Here is an 18,157-nt window from a genome sequence, read left to right on the forward strand (position 1 = left end):
GAACATGTCAAGTTTGTATTTTCTTATATTACAGCTTCCCTCTATACAAATAATACGAGGTTCTGGCTTCAGACATTGTATCGTTCCATTTAAATTCCAACAAAGGTTAGAAGAAAACATGAAAAAACTTTTTTCTTTTGGTCCAGTTAAAACATCCTTTAGCGCTCAGGCGAGCCCGGGTCCTAAATGCAGGCATCTGCACGGACAGATAACCTGAGTACGTTCTGCTGGTCAAAGGCAGCCCTGCGTCTGTAGGAGGAGATCCCTGGCTGGTCGGCCTGGTGAAGATGACTCCAGGGGCGGGGATGAAGGCAGCCGTGTGACATCAGCCCCCCCGGGCCGGTCCTCTTCGTCTCCACCCGGCCCACTCCCTCACCTGATCTTGTTTTTAGTTTTTCTATGTAAAGTTACACATTTTTGGAAGAAAATAAATTATTTACAGTGTAAAGCTTTGATATCCACTGACGAAATGTGACCGCTTTGATTTATAGAAGCGACCTGTACAGTGGAAGGATCGAACGAGTAAATGTAAAATAAATGTTGTTCAGGAAAGATAAGTTTGCACATGCAGGACTAGTGGGCGGTTGTTTTTCCTCGTTTTCCTTTTTATTTGACATTTATGTTGCTTACAGACAGACTGGTGACTTTAGTCTTGCTCTTCCAAATGGGGCAAAGGAGACAAGAATTGAATTATATTTTAGGGTTGTCAAATTTGTTACACTGGTTTTTAGTGTGCACGTCTTCATGTCCAGTTTTTATTCATGAATAAATGAGGAATGCCACTGAGCTTGTTGGGCTGCTGCTTCTTAAACTTCAGAGCAAACTGACATCTGCAGTCTGAGGTTTTCCATTTCAAAGTCCATTTTTCTTTTTTCCTCTAAAGGAATTATGGAAATTTGAGTTATTCTCCTAGAATTTACCTCCAATATCAGAGTATAACTTTTACCTTTACAAACTTCAGTTTGGTGCTATAACATGAGCTGTTTTTTGTTCCTGTTTCTGCCCACCAGGGGGCGCTGTGGTGTTAGAATAGACATGATTCCTCCAATGAGCTTTTGACAAGGAAAGAAAGGCGAAAGGTCATTTGTTCAAAAAGAATATTTGGAAATGTTCAGTGCCGATTCATTTAGTTGTATTGTTTATTGCCAATAATTTCAGAAAAGTCTTATGACTCCAGCAGAGAGAACAGTTGATAGGATGAGTTATAACAGAGGACATTAACCACAATTTAAGCTTAAAATCCGTTTTAATGGACCTGGTGGATTGACCTAAACGTTGATCTGGGATTTTATTTCTTTCTGTAATACTCTAATCTCAGAACACATTTTTGAATTTTCATTCGCTTCAAGCCATAAATAACACATGAAACATCTCCATGTGTAATTCATATAAGGGTTTCAGTTCTCGATCTAAATTACTGCAGTTTTCTGTGAAACGCTAATTTCTTGAAACACAGCTGCCTTATGTAATGTTTTACCGTGGGAAGAGAGAAAGCAGGACAATAATTACCCACAGCAGGGTCTGGAGTTTTTGGGACATCATTCTTGCTACTGGCCATGGAGAACCTATTGATGAACTCAAGCTTTTTGGGACCATTATCTAAATTCATGCATCTCTCCAAGTGGATAGGAGGAAAAAGATATTAAGAGATTGATGTAGCTACTGCGCAGATGTTTTAGATGCTCATATGATGCCAGATGTCTGGATCGCTTGTGACTTCACACGATGAAGGGATAAGCTGTGATTGTAAGGTAGTCACATAAACACTGTCCTCACACTGGGGGGGGATGCGAAATGACATGTTTACGACAGACACGCATGAGCAGAATGCATATCTGGCTTCAGTAGCAATAGGCGTACAAAAAAGTGTTTTTTCAAACAAACTTTTTCATGATGTTCCGTCACAGATGAACAAGATTTAGCCCTAATTACTAACAGCTCCAAAATGTTTAGTCATGCAATCGTTCCTCACTGCCAGTTGGTCCATTATCTGCTTCCATCGCACTGACTCATCTAAATCATGTGCTTGAGTTGGTCTGACTTTCCTTTTCCCTGACGGGAACTCGGTTTGAGAACTTTTAATCAGAGCAGCCAATAACTATACAGTCTAGGGGTGCAAACCGCAGTTTGGATTGGCTCGTTCTGCGTGGAGCTCACAGGCTCTCCATAAACCTGGAAGAGTTTGCTCTTAGGGATGGTTACCTGTCCAGGAAGCACTCCTCTTTACCCGGTGGAGGACACAGCAGAAACTGAACAGGCAGTAGACTCCATCTGAAATGTTCTAATTACAGCTCCTGTCTCCCATTTCTTCACCTTTCATGAGGTCAACAGTAGGAACTATTTCATGGGGAGGAAAGCAGCTTCGGACTCCTGTGCCGATGTCAGACAGCCTTCAACTCCGACATCACTACGTGACGGAAACGCCCAGGCGTGCGCTCTTCTCTTTGTACATTTTCGTTAATTTCCATGAGGTGGGCTGTCTTTACACGTCATGTCACGCGTATGGTTATAGTTCCTTAGCGCCGGTAAGAGACCTCACAAAGTTCGTATGCTAAAGATGAGAGGAATGCAGCCAATGTATTTTGGGTAAGGACTGTTTAGCCAAAGCAGATGTGCTGTTTGAATAGTGCGTCAGTAAGGAGGTAGGAAAAGGAGCCTGTATGCTTCCTCTCATAGCTCCTTTAGCATAGGGACCTCACTAGGTCCCTTACCGGCCCTAAGGAGCTATAAGGAATCCCACAATCCTTTGCGTAACATGACGTACAAGTATAAGCACGGCCCGTCTCACGGAAATTAGCAACAATGTCCAGAGCTAAGAGAGCGCGCAGTTGTAAGTAGCATTATTTACTCCATCACATTTTCCATGACCTGTTGGTCATCCATAGGGATAAGAGGCCTTTGGTAATCTCCTCCTTTGATGTCTATAGCAAATAAGATCCGATAGATAGTATAACGGTGTAATGGCAAAGTTTTAAATCGGAGGAAGCAATGAAATTGTCAATGTAATGTAATATAATGTATATATACATATGTTAATTTTTAAAATTAAATCTGTATTTGTTTATGTTGTACACGTAGTTTTGTATATAATGTGTGTACACTATTCTGTAAAAAAACAATTCATAAAAGTAAAACAATCATCTGCAGTATGTCAACTCTGTTTAACTGGACTGGTTACTACAACTAGAAAGTCTGTATAAGTTTACACATATGTTCATATGTTTTGGTTTGCGTAATGGAGAACTTCAACTGTTCACTACATTTGTCTAATTTGTGTTTTGTGGTTCTTTTTCAAAAGAACCAGAGTTTAAGGCTGGAGGCACAGGAGTCAGAAGCTGCTTTCTTCCCCAAAATAGACTTCCTACTGTTGACCCCATGAAAGGTCAAGAAACAGCAGCTATTAGATGTTTTCGGGTGCAGCCATAATATATGTAACCGTCAGAAGTTTGGCAGCTTATACTAACCTCTGCATGATTTTATATATATATATATATATATATATATATATATATATATATATATATATATATATATATATATATATATAATTTAATATTAAAACACTGTTAAACAGTGAAAATACTATAATAATCAGATGCATCTCAATAAATTAGAAAATTGCTGAAAAGTAATTTCACTAAATTAATTTTTATTTTGTTTTCTTAAAAATCCCTCTATTTTAAATTTCCCAAGAAAATGAATTTGTGGTTTTCTTAAGCTGTGAGTCACAATCTTTTATTTCTCGTTTTTAATCTAAGTGACTGGGCTGGACCATCAACATGCATCATGACGTGCATTGTCTGAAACAAGTCAAGGATTACAGTTTTATTGTCAGTACAGTACCACATTCCTTTGTATGCACTTTAGTTTAATGGTTACAAAAGCAGGAAAAGAAGATCATTAACACAGAAAAGATCTATCATCTGTCGCCCATTGTTTCAGCAGTATTTCTAGACATGATTGAGGTCTTCAAAACAAGTACATAAATAAATACTGACCTATCATAATCACATTGAATCAGACATCAAACAGGAAGGTTAATAAGATATACATTCAGATAACTTGTGTAATTCAGGTTCACAGTGTTGGGGAAATCTACAGCAGTATTCTCACCGAGCTTTAGACCATAACATCCAGTGTGAGACGGAAATGAGCCGCCGGACGGACCGACGGATGCTAAAGCTGTCGCAGAGCTGCCTTGGAAGCATGTTTTATATGAAGGAAACACTTTACAGACAGACTTGTGTTTAAACTACACAAACAACATCCCCAGAGGTTTGGAAACCAGTCCAGCACGACTGACTGGAGTTTTACACTTTTCAAACCTCACTAAATCAGTGAGCTTTACTTTCAAGGAGCAGAAGTTACCAAAATTGCCTCACGCTGATTACATCTGGACAGCATATCGAATCTCAATCGACCTGGACAATACCGGTTTGTGCAATATCACACTTCTCTGGGACGTTCGGAAACCATTTCTGATCATAATGATAAAGCTATATATTTTTTATATATATCTTGCTTTCAAAGCATAAACGCAAAACTTCATTATGGGTTTATGGCAGATATGTCTACGGTGGTCAAGTATTAGATATGTTACCTGCAAAAAGCCAAAGACTGAACTAAAGAGGGACGGACGAACGAGAACACAGGTGGACTGATGGATTGACAGACGAGAAGACTTTTAGAAAATGATATATAGAGGTCTGGGAATACCAACAAGTACGGGTTAAGGAAGGCCTTTATGCCACAGGGGACATGGCCATCTGTACCAGACCTGCTGTCAGTGACGATGATGATGATTATTGCTAATCCTTTTAAAGCTACACATTCAAATCAAAGTAATTTCTGCTGCAACATCCATGCAGTGATGATCGCAAGTCTCGAATGTACCATGTTTCATCCTAGAAATGTTGGCATGGAGTCTTGAGTGTCGCAGTCCACAGCAATCCTAAAACCATAAATGAAACTAAAAACTGGCTGAAGAGGACTCTGTGAGAGACTTCCTCTGTTTTTGCTTTTAAGTCATGTTTCAGAAGGATTACCAGAGTTAATACAAAATGTTTTCCAATTCATTGAGAAAAAAAATCTATCCAAACCAACTTTGCCCTATATGAAATTTTCATTATCTCTTAAATCTAATAACAGGCATGGACGGGCTGTTTAAGGTCGACCCCCTGTACATGCAGCATAACCCAAGCCTGCTTGACCTCAAGCTCACGAGAACTCCCCCCACTCCACCTCCCCTCACTGTGGATCACATCCAGTTACTAGGAACCATCCTTTTCTCGGGACCTGAGATGGTCCTCACACATGGACACTGTCTGGAAGGAGGTCCAACAGAAACTCTACTTCCTGCGGGAGCTCAGGTGGTCACCACCTTCTACACGGCCTTCATTCAGTCTGTTTCTGCACATCCATCACTGTGGGGCTTTGGCTCATCCACAAAACAGGACAGGTCCAGACCGCAACGAACAACCTGGTCTGCAGAGACGATCCTCAGGCCTGACCGTACCTCCATCCAGTACTTGTACATGTCTAGGGTCAGGAAAAGGCCAGCTGTAACATCTCTAGAATCAGGTAACAATCCATTTAGTCTTTTACCCTCAGGTCGGCGCTGCAGAGCACTTTTTTTTTTATAAAACCCAGCCTGTAACTGAAGGCAAATCCCTTGATTGTACACCGTCAGGGTGTGAATGACTGATTGTAGTGTAAAGCTCTTTGGCATTTCCAGACTGACAGATGTCAATTACCTTTTTCCTAATCCTTACTTGAAAAATTTTTTTCAGACTGGGAGGTGATGTACAGCTGTTCAGCCTACTTCCTGTTGTCAGACAGATACTATTAATACGATTTCTTAATTTTGCAGGTCTGGCAGTATTCAATGGCTAGGGAACTTGAACTTAAAACATGTGGTTAATTTTAATATTTTATCACATTTATGCAAATATTTGTTTGATTAAACATTTAAGAGTCAGAAATAATAATAATACAAAATAAATCTGTAAGGGGTCAGATAGTTTCTCACAGCTCTTTAAAACACGTACAACAGAAGCCCGCCTGTCTTCTATTCAGCCTGCAAATGTCACAGTCCAGTCAGATCAGTAACACCTGACTGGGGATTCACAGCCAGCTTTAATTGTAGGTCATACATGTGAATAAAATGAAGCAGGAAATATGCAGGTGCCAAAGAGAGATGATGATGTGAATGATTTTATGAGGAAGTCGATGTAAACCGGCTAGAAGCAAAGAGTGGGTCCGCCTGTCATGTCTCCAGGCTATGGCCGCAGGGCGAACCACAACAAAAGAGGCTCTCCTTGTCTGTCACAGGTGTCAGACTAATACCATCTTAAACTTTTTCTGTCGAGTGATCTAAGCTCCCTGAGCTATGTTCTAAAGCAGAGCCAGGTGAAAATCCAAATGAACGTAAGAAAAGGATGAGTGATCGCAGCTCCGGGTGCCGGTGGTGGGATACCTGCTTTGTTAATACTATGGAGTCATAGTGCTTCCCCTAGGCTACAGCAATGACTGATGTCTTTAGTGGAAATGGGGACTAGGAAGTTTTAATACCCAAAACAAAGAAAAAAGTTAATTCAGCAGTCAGAGTGGAGACCACAATAGGACTCAAGGTAGTTTTACCCCTTCCTCCGTTTCCACAGCATTTACCTGGTAGAAACCAATTTCCAGGGCAGAAATGTAGAATTGTTGATTTAAAAAAAAATCTATTTCCATCATCCTAGCTTGAAACCCGCCACAATTTAAATTCATGGCTGAATGTTGGACAACATACCTGATCAAATTGTGAATCCTTCCGTTGTTAAATTTGTATGAAGGTGATTTGGTAGAGTTTAACATTTAAATGAAACACTAATAATCTATAGTGTGACTGGGGCAGCAGATTTTAAACCACTGACATCTGCTCTCAGTGGAAAAAGAGTAATTAAATTGTATATATTTTTTAAATATTTTAGAATTTTAAGCCTTTTCTGTTTAGAGGCACGATAAAAACAATCACTACCCTCAGATAGCAGACTGCGGGTCTAAGAACAAAGTGCTGCTTCTGCATTTCGTTTTTTTCCCCCTAGACCTTAGGGACACCTCTGTCAGGTTTAATTAAGAAATATCTACAGATATTATAAACTTTCCTTGGACTATGAATTGCCTCTTGGTCTGTTCAGGTGTTAACAGTTTTGTGAAAGAGTCAAAACTGGATCTTGACCAGACTTCTGTCTCCTTTTGCTTCTGAAGTGAAGAAACTGAAGGTCTGTGACATCCGGTAACCTTTAATGCAGTTACCTGATGCGGTGGACTTTGCAGTGACTTTATGTACGTTTTAAAGGGTAACTGCTCTTTCCGAAATGTAGGTTTTAGTTTCATTTCTGAAACTCCCAGCTGCGACCTTTGCAACGGGAGACTTCTCTTCCACGACCACCAGCTGATCAAGACATTGTTACAACTTTCTGCTACAACAGCAGGAATTCGTGTCACCATGAAATTCACGGGAATAGAAAATAGCCAAGCTAAGTCAGAAGTAAAGACTACTCCCAGGGGAAAACTGTTCTGGGTCTCAGGAATATGATTCTCTCCCAACAGAAAGAAAATCTACATTGTTCTGATAAAAAGCCATCAAGCTTTGGTTAGACATTTGGTTTTGGTACTGTTGCTTTGGTTATAGATGGCTCTGGGCCAGTTCACTCACCATTACTTATTTTGTCCCAAAATAATTGATGACCTGATGTTTTTTTTTTTTATTGGAGCCTTATCATCCTAAGTTCCTACTGTACCTTAAAAGCCTAATTTAAAATTTCAGATGTCAACGCCAGTACAAGGCATGCTCGGACTGACACACGGTCACTAAGAAATTGCCGACGACTAAAAGTGCAAAAGTGTGGAATGGCGAGGGGCCGTTAAACAACCAACACTTGTCAGAAATGTCGTTGAGACACGTGGTTGTTTCTTAAGGTTGAATACAGTACCTTAACTGAGTGTTTCTGTTTGCTGAAAAGTGATTCTTGACACTTTTCACATTCAGCTCTCAAAAGGTTTTATGTTCCATCGTTTCACACTTGAAGAAAAGAACATAGACGGACGTCTTGAAAAGTTTCCTGCTCAGAATGTCATTAACTAGAGTTCTACCAAATGCACCACAGCATCACTAAAAGTCTTACATAAAGATAGCTCTAAAGTCTGGGAATTCACCAGGAAAAGCTCAGTGTTTTCTTAAAGTTTTTACGGTCTCGGCTCCCCGATTGAGCAACATTTGAAGTGAAACTGTTTTTTGTAAAATATGGAGTAAGTTTCTGCAGAACATTTCTCCTTTGGGAAAATCAAAAAATAGAACACACCGAGATTGCAAAAGAGGAGAAATTTGTACCACTCATTTTACCAACTTCTTCTTTTACATGTCACCATACTTCAACAACACCTAAATGGAAAATAGGTTGGTGATAATAAAAAAAAAGACAAAATATGGGATATAGGATGATTTAGGCAGTCTGGACACACACAAGTTACACAAAAAATAACCATTGGTCACAAAATACTTTGATGTCTTAAAAAAAGAAACAGTCTAAGGCTTGATCAGCTCTTTAGCTAACTCTCCTCTGATTGTACCGTTTAGTTTTTGTAAGTTTAACATGTTAACATGAAAAGTGTTAAAATAATGTAAAATAATCAAGGTTTGAAGCATTTTTCCCACCATTTCCCTTAAAAACTGTGAAAAATATCTGTATATATGAATTTTCTGTCAGCTACTCTTCATCTTTCCTGCCACTAGCAGTTCAGTCTCATTATTGCTACAAGTCAAAATGACCCTGACTCAGTCAACTTTATCTATTTTTTCTGAAATTTTCATTTAAGTTAGTCTTGGTAAGTTGCTGAAACAGCTGCTTCTGAGCAAATCTGACATTTCTATATTAATTGTTTTTACTGGGCAACTTGAATACACTTAAACATTCTTGTATTTTATTTATGGTCCACCGAGTAACGTGAGTAACAAAATAAAAAGCAGGCCTTGCACACAGGTAACAGCAGGTACAACACATTTAAACTGGATCAATACTTTAGGTTAGTAGGGTACACAATCAGTTATTGCTGGTTTCTAATTTTAAGACTAAAAATACTGCATAACAAGTTTTCTTGGTCGAAGAAGTCAAGGCTCCATCACCAGCAGCGGTGACGTCCTCGTGTGACATACATGGTCTTCGCCCAAAATGATTTTGCAATATCTGCAAAGACGAGCCTCTCTGTCTTTCAGCCCGCTCCGAGCCCTCATATCCAGGTTGGCTTTGCAGAACCAGCGAGTGACAGAAACATTGTCGGCGATCCACTTCACACCTACTCACCAACTCGGCTCTGTGACCACCTCCTGCGGTAGTCTTTATTGGGCCCAACTTAATCTGTAGTGGCTGTTTCTCCTTCCCCTCTGCCCATTTGGATGTGCATAAAGTAAAAGCAGGAGAAGGTGCTCCATCTGAAACGAATGTAACACAGTTACAGTCAGTATCTGTGATCTCACAGGTAGGTGGTCGCCTCTCTGTTCTCCCTCTCTCTGGCCTGAGCCACGGCCACGTTGATGCACTGCAGCCACTCCTCGGCGTGCTTCTCGTCCTCAGCCTTCAGCACATACGTCTTGCTGTCTGTGAAGATCTCGAAGGCCCTCGGCAGACCCCGATCCCTGCGCTTCTTAGCCACCACCTATGAAGACAAAGAAAAGAGAAAAGATGACAACATGTCTGCGCTGAGGGAAGCGGTTACTTTCACCTCCACAATTCACATCATTTAACTTGATAGTCTCCTGCATGGGCTCTAAGCGTTTGAGGGTGTAGCATTATGTTCTTGCATCATTTAGGCTTTGATTGCAAATAATTTGGTATACTGAATGATAACAGATATTACAGTTTCTTGCAATTAAATGTATAACCCTGGAAGGTTTTCACAGTTTATCAGGCTACAACCACAAACATCAATGTCTTATGTGACAGACCAACACAAAGTAGCTCCTGAAGTCATGGATCATTTTAAAGCAGGGTAAGGTTGTAAAATTATGTCCAAACAGCAAGGATTTGCACAAAAGTACCCAGGTCGCATATGACCAAATGCTCTGTGTGGCGGACAGTGACCAGGTCCTTCTAGCAGGAGCACACCCCTAAACACGCAGCATGAGCTACAACGAAATGCTTCTACCTGAAATATATCTATGTGCTAGATTAGCCCGATCAAATTTCAGACTTAAATCCAAGTGGAAACCTGTGCCAGGACTTGGAAATTGGTGCTCATAGACATTCCCCATCCAACGTGCACTGCAAAAAGGCAATTAAAAGGAAGTCACATTTTCTTGAAATTAGTCTATTTGTCCTTGATCTGATCAGGTAAATAAGATGATCTGCCAATGGAATGAGTATTTTTATCCCTACAATAAGATCATTAGATATATTCACTTGAAATAAGGGGATAGAGATGAGTGGCTCCTATTTTAAGAGCAAAAATCTGATTCCATTGGAAGATCATCTTATTAACAGGCTTAAATCAAGGGCAAATACACTACTTTGGAGAAGAATTCACTTTCTTTTAGTTCACTTTTTGCAGTGGGAGGGAACATTTTCTCTCCGAGTGGGAATCTAAGTGCACAACAAAGTTTGTAAGTTTCAAATCATAACACAAAAAATTATAAACCATGTACAATTTTCCTCCCATTTAACAAATTTTCACCACTTTGTGTTGGCCCACAACATTAAGCCCCCAATTAACCAAAGAAGGCTGAAATAACCTTGATGTTTGTAGTGTAATGGCATAAAACCGAGAAGGTTTCCAGCAGTGTGAATAGTTCAGGCGCTGTACACCGGTACGGTGAGGGTAAACCTCAGCTGAGGTTGGGGGTGGCGAATATTGATAGAAAACCATGCGATCAGTCACCTTGACACTCTGCACCTTGCTCAGCTCAATGGGGATGTCATCCAGCTCATCTTTCTGTAAATAAGACAGAATTTATTACCACAGGAAAATCAATCAAGTGGAATTTAAAATTCTTCTAACGTATAAAGCCCTTAATAATCAAACTCCAGCATATATCAGAGCTCTGATTACCCCGTATGTTCCTAACAGAGCACTTCGCTCTCAGACTGCAGGTCTGCTGGTGGTTCCTAGAGTCTCTAAAAGTAGAATGGGAGGCTATCAGGCTCCTCTCCTGTGGAACCAACTCCCAGTTTTGGTCCGTGAGGCAGACACCCTGTCTACTTTTAAGACTAGGCTTAAAACTTTTCTTTTTGACAAAAATTATAACTAGTGGCTCATGTTACTCTCAGCTACCTTTATAGTTTTACTGCTATAGGCTTAGGCTACTGGAATATATCAGGATCTAATTTTCTCACTCTATTGAGTTCTACTGTTCTTCAATTATGCATTATGTGTTGTCATTTCTGCTTTAACTTTCTGTTCTCTCTCTTTTCTCTTCATAGTAGGTACACCTGGTCTGGCGTTCTGTTAACTGTGACATCATCCAGAGAAGACGGCTCACCCGCTACTTCCATCTAATGTAGAACAGATTACTAGATCAATGTGTGCTTCTGTGCTTTTTTGTTTCTCTTGTTGTGTCTCTGTTCTGTCTTCTCTAACCCCCAGTCGGTCGAGGCAGATGACCGTTCATACTGAGCCCGGTTCTGCTGGAGGTTTTTCCTTCCCGTTAATGGGGAGTTTTTGTTCCCACTGTCGCTTCATGCTTGCTCAATATGAGGGATTGCAGCAAAGCCATGTACAATGCAGATGACTCTTCCTGTGGCTCTACGCTTCCCCAGGAGTGAATGCTGCTTGTCGGGACTTTGATGCAATCAACTGGTTTCCTTATATAAGACATTTTTGACCAATCTGTATAATCTGACCAAATCTGTATAATATGATTGAACTTGACTTTGTAAAGTGCCTTGAGATGACATGTTTCATGATTTGGCGCTATATAAATAAAATTGAATTGAATTGAATTGAAAAGGCTCTTCTATAAATAACCTGTGTGCATCTGGTGCCACAGTGTCTAATGCAAACCCTGAATAAAGAAGCACATTCACCAACTTTGTTTACCAGGAAATCTCCCATCAGGTTAAGGCTGCTAAAAGAAGATCAACTCCACTTTGCTTTTCTCCCGGGCAGGAAATTAAAAATCTGTCCTGTGCACCCTCTGATCACTTGAAATGTGGGTGGTGTAGCGGTCTGGATGTTGAATCACAACCATGTATTCTTACACCATCGTTCATTATGTGGTTACAACCACAGCATACCGCAGGGTCCAGAGCAAGAGTCAACAACCATTCTGTGGCATTTCTTTGTATTAAACAGCATTTTTGATATAACTATCTATTTTTGTTAACCTTTTTGTATTAATTATTTATCTCATAACAAGGTTTGTGTGGCTTATTGACCCTCACACCATTATTAACAACACTTCATGTCACTTTACCCTTTTTGCTTCTCACAATTTTGAATAAATCTGTGGGAGAAAAGATTAATTTATGAAGTTTTTTTTTCTCAAACCCAAAACAGTGTAAACTATAATGAAATGTCTTGTCCAGCCTTGTGTCTTCTCATGTCAGTAATAAAAACAAATGGCTGCTTGGAGCCATTGTACAGTAGAAACAATACATATGAGTGTTATATTTTACCACAGAAGAAAAAAAGACATCCCAAAAGGTTGTACATGCTATAAATCTATGTATCTAACTATATAACTTTATATTCCCAATGACAGTGGAGTTTCTGGCCTATTCTGCATGTGAGGGAATATAAAGATCCTTTCAGTGATGATGATATTTGATATACATGATATTATATTTTCATCTGTCCCTGAAGGAAAGCATTTGCCCAACTGTGGTGCGGGCCGCTTGGACTTGGCCTCAGTCCTTGTCTGGTCCTAATTAAGGAGCCAGCGTAGAGTTGAGGAGAGGTAACTTCTTAGTTGGCTTCCAAATTACAATGGATGGATGAGGAATTAAACTATATTTTATAGTATCTATCCCTAAAGAAGAGGAAATATTTGCTACGTGTTCAATTTAAATGCCAGAACTGCTTTAGCATTTGTATTTTTATGTAACCTGCTCATTCAACTAAAAACTACTGCAGTCAGATTATTTTAACAGCTAATTTATTTTATTCTATTTTTACAAAATAAACAAAAGGTTCAAAAGGGAAGTATACATGGTTTAAAAAATGCTTAAACAAAAATCTTTACTCTGATATCCCTGAATCAAATCCTCCAGTTGTTGATTTACTGTCAGCATCCCCTGAGCTGATAGGCAGGATTAGAAGAGCATTAATCAGAGAAGCAGCCATGCGGTCCATGGCAGCTCTGGAGGAGCTGCAGAGATTCCTAACTATCACAATAACCCGATGTTTGTGAAAGAATATCAAGAAGAAAGTCGTTGTTGAATGAATGCAGTACGAAGAAAATCACTTTATATTTTGCCCAAACTATTTAGGGAACACAGAAAATGTGTGTAAGAAGGCGTTCTGGTCAGATCAGACCAAAATAGAGGCAGGAAAGAGCATCCACACTTTTAAACATGGTGGTGGTAGCATCATGCTAATGGGGGCGCTTTAATTCAGCAGGAACACAGAATCTGTTAAAAGTTGGTAGGATGATGATCGGAGGTGAATGCATGGCGATCCTGGAGTATAACCTGATGGAGGCTGAAAGTAAAAAAATAAATCCCAATGAAATAGAGTAAAATTTGCGGTTGTAACATTAATAAATGTGTCAAAGATTAATGCAAGGCAAATATAGGCGTGTTTGAAGTTGTCGTGATCGTAAACCTCATGAAGCTGCAGATCTAGTGCCTACATTCTGCTTTTTGTAGTAGCTCCACTTTGGATGGATTCGAGAAGATTTCACAACCGTTTTGGGGTAATAGGAACAAAAAAAAAAACCTTCCCCATTCAGCTGGGGATAAATCATTTCACAACAAGCCAACCACCTCCAGAACACGCTGGCCGAGACGGGCTCAGCTCCGAGAACAAAGGCGCACAATCCTCTCGACGTGCGACTGCTGCAAAACAGAATCTATTAACATCTGGACGGCAACACAAGGACTATTGTTGAAGGTAGGGGGTAAAGAGAAAAAAGAGTTCAGTCCTGTTTCTGGCTGGCTTTCAGCCGCCGCTTATGTTTTACAGATGCCCAAATATGATTTTGAGCCAAACGCGAGTATTTATACTGTAAACATGCTGATAAGTGGCATAAAAAGATTGAATAAAAATCCATTCTTTAAAAAAAAACTACCTTACTAAACATTGTCACACTGCTGTTGTCCATCAACCCTCCTAGTGTCGGTGCATGCTTCTGGTTAGGTATGGTTCCTTTTCTTTTTTAATAAATGTGCTGCTCAGTGGGGGATCAGTGTGGCCACATCACCACTAACCTTTATAGGGAGTTAGTCACTCAGTCATGCTACATCTGCATAAGGATATCTGCTGTAAGTTGAAGAGGGTGTCACTGACTCATGCCTCAGAGGATCCGCCATAAAGTTTCCAAAGTGGGTCGAAGTTTATTGCAGCCAGATTCACCTCCTGCTCCAGAGGGACAATGAAGCTTTTCAAGAGGTGGGATTTTTACTATTTCATACACGGTGTCATCATAACTCAAATGACACGGAGCAGGGGAAATACTGATACATCACTTTTTCACCGCCTACGTACAGATTTGCCCCGGTGGAACAGGAGCTGGTTGCCTGCCAAGGTGAAGTAGCGGGTTTTCCAGCGCTTGATAAACTTCCAGCGGACCTGCTTCTCCTTCAGCTTTCCTTCCATCAGAGGCTGGCCCTCCTGGTTCACAACTAGTAGGGTCAAAAAAAGAAAAAGAAATCATAGAGCAAGAAGGTTAGGAGAAATTGGGATTTAATAAAAAAAAGGTCCTGTTTTTTTTTAACACAATTCTATTTTCACATTACTGCCAGAAGATGTTAATTCAAGGACTTTCCTAACCCAACATTGGAAACTATGAGGTATAAACAGTAAAACTGATCATAAACACTGGTGCAGAAATACTTTTATGGGTATGATTATGTGTTTACAATCTCAGAGAAATAATTGAAGAGACCTGCTAAGTACGAAGAGGGTAACTAACTGAGAGGCAATCACTACACGGCACGCATACGACAAATGTAAAGACATGGTGCACTTAACCTCAGAGCACCAGGATCAAATTAAAATGGATTGAGAACATGAGCGACTATATTAAGTGTATTTAAAAACAACTTGTTAAACCCTTTGGGAGACACAACATGTCAACAATTACTTACATCACATGTCCTCAGGAGGAGGGATTGCTGTAAAATCAATGACTTGATGCAATAAGGTCGTCGCTTTAAATAATCCTGCACCAGTTAGGATTATTGTTTTGGATGTGACTTTGAATCATCTATATTATTCATAACTAGATGTAGACTGGGTCTGATGGTTCTGACATTTACTGTGATTTGGTGCTATATAAAACAAACAAAATATATAAAAATGATCGGTTAGCAGCTGATTCTCTAATATTAATTTTATCCTTAGGTCAAAGTAGAAACTGTTTCATTAAGTATTTTTGTTTGACCATGAGTAAGTGCCTGTTACTCTACATATTTTTTTTAATACCAGGACGACAAATTTGTTTTAAATATCAACATGTGTGTAAACCACCTGTCTACAGTCTACTATCAGGTTAGTCTATCCTCTTCTGCATATTCAAAGTGCTGTGAATCTTCTCTTTTTGATTTTGTGTGTTTGAGATCATCAAATACATTTTATTTTTAAATGGAGTGTAGTTCTGGGTTCAGGCAGGAGAGAGAAGAGGGGTAGACATGCAGCACGGGTCCATAATAGCGGCGCCCACATTACCCCTAATCCACACGTGCTGTCGGCCATTGTAGGAGCGGTCGGTTTATGCGCCAGGAATCCCCTTTTATGTCATGCAGAAACAGAATCTCGAAAAAAAAGAATCCTTTTTAGTGAGATTTATGACCATATAAATGTGAACAACCACTTATTGATTTGGTATAATATTTATATCAAAACAGTTTTGTCAGTGTTATCTTTCAATTCAGTTTATCTTAAAACATTCATGTCACAAGCAGCACCGTCTAACTTTTAGACCGGTAACTTCCATTAAGCGACAGATCGGACCCTCTCAAGTTACACAGGCGAGTTTTTAAGAAGGCCGGCCCACACAGAGCATCGATATGCGGCAAATATTGTATATTGACCCGAAAAAAAATTGCATGCCGTATTTTTCAGACTATAAGGTGCACTTAAAACCCTTAAATTTAAAATAAATTGATGGTGTGCCTTATAACCCAGTGCACCTTATATATGATTACTGTACTTGTGCTTACTGACTGGTTTTATGTGGTACAATGTGCTCAGAAGTCTGTTAAAATGTGTAATCACCACTTTGGTTAGCAACAAAGCCGCTCCATTAAATGGATACTCAGAGAATTACGGTACACTGTGTCACTACCTGATCAGCCTCCTGAGCTGTCTACAAGACTGCCTGACTGTAATGTCTAAACTAAAAGTGTATTCATGTAAGGCAGCCTGCGCCCAGAGTACACGCTAACAACAATTAACCAAGTAAGTTAATTCAATATGAAAGTTAAGTTTGTTTTGGCCTTACGTTAGAAACAGGGCAGTGTGGTCCAACTTACTGTCCTCCCAACAGAGGCTGATAGCTCTACCTCTCAGGAGAGAGCTGTGTAAGGTGACCAGATTTGATTTCTCTAATGAAAACTGAACTGCAACGCCAACAGGGCGGGGAAAGTGCGTTCGGCAAAGCTCTACCATGTCATAACAGCGGCAGGACTGTGTAAATACTCTTTTATGATACACTGAAATTGGGGACATGTCCTGGAACAACTTTTTCCAGAAATCGGGGACAACCGGTCACCCTACCGACCCCCCCGCCTCATGTGTGGACATAGACACACGAAGACACGTCAATTCACAGTGCACATTATGGTCCGAAAAATGGTGTATATCTCAAATTAAGTTAATACTGGGGTCAATAATGTACATGTTGCCGCTTTAAGGACACTTTAACCCGCAGCAGTGTTGACAGGGTAATATGTGGCACTTAATTTTTTTATTCTTTTACATCTCAGTGGGGAAGCTATCCTGAGCTTCTTTAGAAACAAAATGTTTTCTTTTGGAGTTGGAAGTTTATGGCTTCCTCTAAACCATCAGTTTAACTTTAGGAAAATGTTCATCTACAAGTTTGAGTGATGAACTGAAAGGCCCCTTTTTCATGACATTCTGTTTGCATTACCTCAAAAAAATCTCTTTGAAGGCCCGGGTACCCTCATCAATTAACTCCTCCATCCCTAACTACAATAAGCTGTTGCAGGCAATCTGTCCCACCATTTTTGTGAACCGTGCCTGCGGTTTCAACAACATGTCAGCTGAGTAATAGCATGTTTTCACCATCCAAGGGAAAGCCATATTTAGCTTCTGTTCACTCATACACTCCTAAGCACACACACACACTCTATACTGATCATCAGCATACACTTCAAAGACATTCCAGTAGTTACAGTCAGTCGTGTATCATAAAATGTCATGTAGTTACAGTAATTGGTGGCTCCATGAAATGTGAAAAGAAGTTCACGTTTCCTTTTCTTTACAGACAAAAGGGCAGAGAAAGGAAGATTTTATATTTATAAGTAAAACACTGTAAGCACCGAGTGCATTTAACAGAATGCATGTTCATACATTGTAAACCCGAGGCTTACTTTTCCAGTCATTTAGCTCTGTGATTTACTGCAACTATACCTGCTGTTGGCTGGTTAAAATGTAATGTCGTTTTTAAACATCCTAAGCCATGCACAGTACAAAAAGGTTTTCTGAGAATATTTATTGATGTTTCTCAATACACCGGGCTTACATCTAATACCTCCACTCACGCTGCTCCTAGGGAAACAGCGGCCAGCTGCGGCTCTCGTGAAAATAGAAGTTCTCTTGCCAGGAGTTCATGCGATAACTAGTGCAATAATTAGGAATCTGCTTCATAAACAATAGCCATACTCCTGCTAGCTGTGCTTTAATTATTTTATTTAGAAATATATGTGGCATCTGACTTCCGGTCTGGCTCATGTAATTCCCTGGTGCTTGACAGAGGACTGCTGGGGTTTCAGGACAAGCT

General features: G+C 39.9%; 1 protein-coding gene across 2 annotated transcripts in view; it reads right to left on the bottom strand.

Moving 5' to 3' along the window:
• Positions 1-7,945: 7,945 nt before the first annotated feature.
• The window catches only part of LOC118556040 (ventricular zone-expressed PH domain-containing protein-like), a 50,319-nt gene continuing 40,107 nt past the window's right edge, over positions 7,946-18,157 (bottom strand). For both annotated transcript variants that reach the window (XM_036133946.1, XM_036133945.1), the window contains exons 9-11: positions 14,680-14,816; positions 10,915-10,968; positions 7,946-9,696 (exon numbers count right to left, since the gene is read on the bottom strand). In XM_036133946.1, the coding sequence (XP_035989839.1) occupies positions 9,514-9,696; positions 10,915-10,968; positions 14,680-14,816 (374 nt within the window). In that variant the 3' untranslated portion in view covers positions 7,946-9,513. The remainder of the gene's footprint in view (positions 9,697-10,914; positions 10,969-14,679; positions 14,817-18,157) is intronic.

This window comes from Fundulus heteroclitus, unplaced genomic scaffold (genome assembly GCF_011125445.2).
Source record: "Fundulus heteroclitus isolate FHET01 unplaced genomic scaffold, MU-UCD_Fhet_4.1 scaffold_706, whole genome shotgun sequence".
In the NCBI taxonomy this organism is placed as follows: Eukaryota; Metazoa; Chordata; class Actinopteri; order Cyprinodontiformes; family Fundulidae; genus Fundulus; species Fundulus heteroclitus.